At 41.7% G+C, this 6,000-nt stretch overlaps 1 protein-coding gene across 7 annotated transcripts in view; it reads right to left on the bottom strand.

Annotated features, from left to right (window-relative positions):
- Nucleotides 1-1,035: 1,035 nt before the first annotated feature.
- PLEKHS1 (pleckstrin homology domain containing S1) overlaps nucleotides 1,036-6,000 on the bottom strand; it is a 36,996-nt gene continuing 32,031 nt past the window's right edge. For all 7 annotated transcript variants that reach the window (XM_049645798.1, XM_049645802.1, XM_049645803.1 and 4 more), the window contains one exon: nucleotides 1,036-3,485. In XM_049645798.1, coding sequence (XP_049501755.1) covers nucleotides 3,285-3,485 — 201 coding nt within the window. In that variant the 3' untranslated portion in view covers nucleotides 1,036-3,284. The remainder of the gene's footprint in view (nucleotides 3,486-6,000) is intronic.

Raw genomic sequence — 6,000 nt, 5'->3', positions numbered from 1 at the left:
TTTTTTTTTTTTTTGAGAGAGGGAGATTGGGGGAAGGGCAGAGAGAGAGAGGAAGAGAGAGAATCCCAAGCAGGCTCCACTCGGAGCCCAAGTTGGGGCTCGATCTCACGACCTTGAGATCACGATCTGAGCCAAAATCAAGGTTGGATGCTTAACCAACTGAGCCACCCAGGTGTCTCTTGGTGTAGACTTTCCAACCAAAAATGGGCTTTAAAGCCATGTGTCCACCCACATTGTTGGTTGCCTGACAGTTTGACATGGATGGTTTTGTATTTCTTTTACTGAGGTGTCTTGGTTTCTTACCTATAAAGATTTAAAATTTATATATATATGTATGTAATTTATACATAATTTATAATAATTATAAAATATATTTTGTATAGCTTATATATATATATAATTTATATAAACATGTATTTAAAATGCACCATTATATATTTATTATATATTATTAAAGATATTATATACTTATCATATATTTATTTAAAATATATTATTTAAGGGGCGCCTGGGTGGCTCAGTCGGTTAAGCGTCCGACTTCGGCTCAGGTCATGATCTCACGGTCCGTGAGTTCGAGCCCCGTGTCGGGCTCTGGGCTGATGGCTCGGAGCCTGGAGCCTGCTTCCGATTCTGTGTCTCCCTCTCTCTCTGCCCCTCCCCCGTTCATGCTCTGTCTCTCTCTCTCTGTCTCAAAAATAAATAAACGTAAAAAAAAAATTTTAAATATATTATTTAAATTTATGTTTATTATAAAAATATAAATATCTATAGTAAATATATAAAATATATTAAAATAGCAAATATATGCTTATATAAGTATATATTTATCTAATAAACACAAATTTATGTAAATATATAAAATTTATTTATTTTCCACACTTCTATTGTTTTTAATAAAAGTGACAGGCTCATTGCAAAAAAGTATGCTCTTATAAGTATACATTTATCTAATAAACATAAATTTATGTAAATATATAAAATTTATTTATTTTCCACACTTCTATTTTGTTTTTAATAAAAGTGACATGCTCACTGAAAAAAAAAAAAAAAAAAAATTCAAACGTTACAGAAATGCTTCCCCCACATGGCCAATCTTGGTCCTACTTCTCAGAGATGGTTCTTATTAAGAACTAGATCTAAGTTCATCGAGACTGAACAAAAAGGCATTGTCAAAGCAGCAGCAGACCTAACATTGACTGAGTGCTCACGACCTATCAGGCAGTGAGCTAGGTGCTGTACGAATGTCACCCATTTAAACCTCATAACAAGCCTTCAAGGTAGGTATTTTTCATTAGAGTTGGGAAAGTTGTGTACACACACATACATATACACGGATACCAATACTTTAGTTTTGCGAAAATGGGACAATGTTATGCCTACTGTTCTGCAACTTGCTTCTTTCGTTCTTACTATATTGTGAACATCTTTCCATGACTGCACATGCCGAACAGTTAACACCTGCAGAGTTTTGAATTACATGAGGTCATCCCAATGAAGCAATCCCTGAAGAATTTTTGTATTATTACAGACAATGCTACAGTGAGCATTAAAAAATAATTTTTGTATATTTGTGTGAGTAGTTCTGTAGCACAAATTTCTGGGAAATAGAAACAGGAGGTTGCATAAGGTTGTACATTACGTTGCACACCTTAAACTGATACAGTGCTATATGTCAATTACATTTTAATAAAGCTAGAAAAAAGGCAAAGTCTTAACTTCAATCCAGCTTTAAAAAAGAAACAGTAAGGGGCACCTGGGTGGCTCCGTTGGTTAAGCGTCCGGCTTCCACTCAGGTCGCGATCTCACAGCTTGTGAGTTCGAGCCCCACGTTGGGTTCTGTGCTGAGAGCTCAGAGCCTGGAGCCTGCTTTCAATGGTGGGTCTCCCTCTCTCTCTGCCCCTCCCCTGCTTGCTCTCTGTCTCTGTCTCTCCCTCAAAAATAATAAGCATTAAAACACTTTTTTAAAAAAAGGAACAGTAAACTAAAAATTTGTATATGTTCTGTACAATCTGGAAAACAGAAAATGAACTGTATTTGAATGTTTCTTCTAACTGCACAAGGTCTTTTCAAACCTAAATCCAAATACAAAGTGAGGAGCAGGACATCTGTTTCTCAGAGCTGGTTTTAGATTCTTGGTCTGTCACTAAACAGCTATGAAACTGGGAACTACAAAGGAAGTATATTGTTACTATTATTATTTTTTAAAACATAGCATGTTATATGAGTTTCAGGTGTCCAACCTAGTGATCCAACAGTTCTATACATTATGCCGTGCATACCACATAAATGGAGTCACCATCTGACATCGTGCAATGTTATTGCAATGTTATTGACTATATTCCCCACGCTGGATTTTTCATTCCCTATTTTATAACTGGAGGGTTGTACCTCTTAATCTCCTTCACCTACTTTGCCTGTCCCCCCCCATCACCTCCACTCTGCAGCCACCATTTTGTTTGCTGTATGTATGAGTCTGCTTCTGTTTTGTTTGTTTGTATTAAACGTTTGGGGCCTTGACGTCTTCCTGCACAAAAATGACAGCATAGTAAGATATATTTTCTGAAGCCTCCTTTTGCTCCAACGTTCCCGGATTCGATTAGTCCTTTCGCTGCCTTTGTCTTCCTACTTATGAAAAAAGATTTGACGTTTTTGGCCTTGTAGGATCAATTGGTTAATGCGCCAATCAGTTACGACCTTTCAAACGTAGAAGTGCTAAGTTGTTGCCTTATTACTTGTAGAGAAAACAGACCTTTGCTGTATGCGACCTAAAACCGCTTCAACTTCTAGAATAGTTTCTGGGTCTTTAAGAAAACCAGATGATTATTGAAGCCAAGGGGCCACCCTGCCTCAGCATTTTGGACCATGGGTGGGTGTGATGAATAGGGGGAGGTGTTTGGGAAGGCTGATATGGTATCACGTCTCTCGGGAATCTTGCCTTCCTGGAAAGAGCGTTTCCGATTGTATGTTCCCTAACAAAGAAGGGATTGTGCGGACCATGACCTCAGAGAACACACAGTGCATTTCAGATGAGGGACTTAACAATCTCTGTGGTGTGTGGGACAACGTCTGAGCTAACAAGGCCTTACATTTTCTCTGCGTTCCACAGTCATCATCCCCCTGGGCCCTCTCAGCATCCCTGATGAATAGCCAGAGAGGTGATAGTTTTCCCCGCCGTTAAGGGGTAGGTACGGAAAATCAGAGAGGAGTGCTGATGTGCGTTATCTCACGCGGCGGTGAGAGGGAGAGGCAGGGCCCCAGCAGAGTCTAGGGCCCACCCTTGCTCCTCAGCAGTGGGTCCTGGCGTGTGACTCTCCAGTTCGTTGGTGTTGACGCTTTTTAATGGCTGGATTCCTCTTCAGGGTCTTCTCCAGTCCAGACTCACCCAGTCGACAAGGTACAACACCTTTGTATTTTAAGGGGCACGTACAGCCGACAGCATGGAATTTCTCTGAATTTGGGATCCGGCCGATGGTGAGTTTTATTTTCTAAAACACAAGTAAGAAGGAAATAAAGCAAGGAAAGATTTTCCTTCGTTGTTTGCTCTTGGTCTGTCCTCATTAGCACCGTTGGAAACTGGTTTGGGAGAAAATCCTACAATGAACCATAACATCTGGGCCAGAGGAAGCCAGGGTGACCTGTATACTTAGGTGGAAGATGGATTTTTATTCCCTGGCAGCCCGTGGCCTGAGCCTTTAGGGAAGATTCCAGAGAACACCGATGATCCCAGATGGGCCCAGTTGTACCAGGAAGTAAAAGCCTCTTGAAACTAGAGGATCCAGATGAAACCAGACAAAACCAGCCCCTGACAAGATCAGGGGGAAATTGAAGTTTGATGGGTTTGCCCTGTAATCTAGCATCTCCTTCTTCTTCTTTTTTTTTTTACACACACCTCTTCTCCCCTCCTTTCAAACTCTCACATTGTCCCTACCCTGTCCCCAAGCCGACCTCCTTGTCTCTCAACTGTAGCCCAACAGGAGGAAAAAGTAAATCTGATTGGTCTGAATGCTCTACGACAAATGGCCTGCCCTTCCTGTGGTTCCACATCTCCCCTCTTCCAACATTCTCTTCCCTTCCGGGGACCAGCTATTTGAATTTTTTTAAAGAATTGGCCATTCATTTTAATATAAACAATAGTCAGGAATGGTGGGGTGGGAAAGTAGAAGGTTTTTCTTCCAGATAACCATTTGGGTGAGCACCTCGTGTTTCTCCATAGCATCTAATTGTTCTCCAATAGGAAGGGGCAGGCTGACCCAGCCCAGGAGAAATGCTATTGTCCCCTCCCACATACACGATTCCACTGTCCAGAAAGGCAGTCTTGATATACTGCAGCAACGTTGCCCAGGTGAAATTCCTGGATCCAGGTAAAAATCCTTTTTTGGCTTTGGAGCTGATGCCTGGATCTTTGAGGTCAGAGTATCTTTTGGTAACTTTTGGAAGGATCCGGAAGATTGTATAGGGCACGTGGCCTCAGGGTGGCTTTTTGGCAACGGAAATATATTAGAATTACCTGATTGTTGGACTGAGCCCCTGAAATCTACTTCTCTTCCACCACACAAACTCCTACCTGGTCTTCAAAACCCGAGCGAGACACTACCTTCTCTGAGACACCTTCCTAGACTTCCTCAGATAGATTTACTCCTTTCTTTCTGCTTCACTGGCCCTCTGTTCACATCCTAGGGCATATACCTTATTGTAACCAGCACACAACATGCCTGTTTGATCCATACTATGTGAGCTCCTCAAGCCTAGGCTGAGGCCATTTTTGTAGCTCTAGGACTTAGCTCAGTACTAAAGGAGATGTTCATAAATGGCGAGTGAGTGAATGAATGAGAATGAGTCCTTGCTCCACAACTATTTATGTATCTTTGGCAATTCACTCATCCTTGGCTGCTTTTCCCATAGAGGTAATAGGAATAGCATGGGGTAATTGTGTCAGGCAGGAGAGATAAGACTTATGTAATCAGAAACCTTCAGAGCTGGAAGAAATTTGAGAGATCACTTAGCACAGCAGTTTTCAGGAGTTTTTAAAAATTTAATTTTACTTATTATTATGATTGTTTTAGAGCAGAGAGAGAGAGAAAGTGAGCGCGACTGGGAAGAGGGGCAGAGGAAGAGAGAGATAGAATCTCAAACAGGCTCCATGCCCAGTGCAGAGCCCAACATGGGGCTCGATCCCACGACCCTGGGATCATGACCTGAGCCAAAATCAAGAGGCGGGTGCCCAACCAACTGAGCCACCCAGGTACCTCAGTTTTTAGGATTTCAAGACAAGGAAATGTTTCTTCAAGGAGAGCTAACAGAGCCAACATCCAAAAAACATAAATGATAAACGTAGATTGCTCTCATCGAAGTCTTACATATTGTCCCCTTCTTTACCTCTTCCTCAAGTTCCTGTCGCTTAGGGACCCAAGAAGCACAGTTTGAAAACCGACTATCTTCCTGTAGAGAGAAAAAGCTGAAGCCAAGAGAAGAACGTGATTTTCCCAAGGTCATGTAAGAAATAAACACAGGCCAGGGAGGGAATTTACCACAGGGAGACTATATGCACAGGCAGAACCATGGCTAGCCCTTTAAAAACATACATAGTTTGTAGACGCTCGCATGTTTTGTTTACTTCTTACAATAACTCAGTGAGGAAGGTACAGCTAGGTCAATTTCGGAGATGAGGGGACTGAAGTGTGTAAAGCTGAACCTGACCAATGTTCCCCAGCCAATCAGAAAAGTAAAAGCACAGATAACTCTATGAGTACCTACTAGGTACTTACACAGTCACGTGTGTAAGCATGTTACACATATTATCACATTTAATTCTCCAACAACTTGTATTATCCTTACCCCCAATTTTGCAGAAGAGAAAGATGAGGCACAAACTGACTTAAGGTGATGCAATGCAAATCCTGAGCCAATGCGATTCCATTGTAAACTCTTTCCACCACATCATGCTGTGTATCCGGGGTCCTGGACCCCGATGCTCAGTCTCTTAATCCGGAGCCCTCTCCA

Source organism: Panthera uncia, chromosome D2 (assembly GCF_023721935.1).
Source record: "Panthera uncia isolate 11264 chromosome D2, Puncia_PCG_1.0, whole genome shotgun sequence".
Lineage (NCBI taxonomy): Eukaryota > Metazoa > Chordata > Mammalia > Carnivora > Felidae > Panthera > Panthera uncia.
This window is presented reverse-complemented; position numbering and strand designations above follow the sequence as displayed.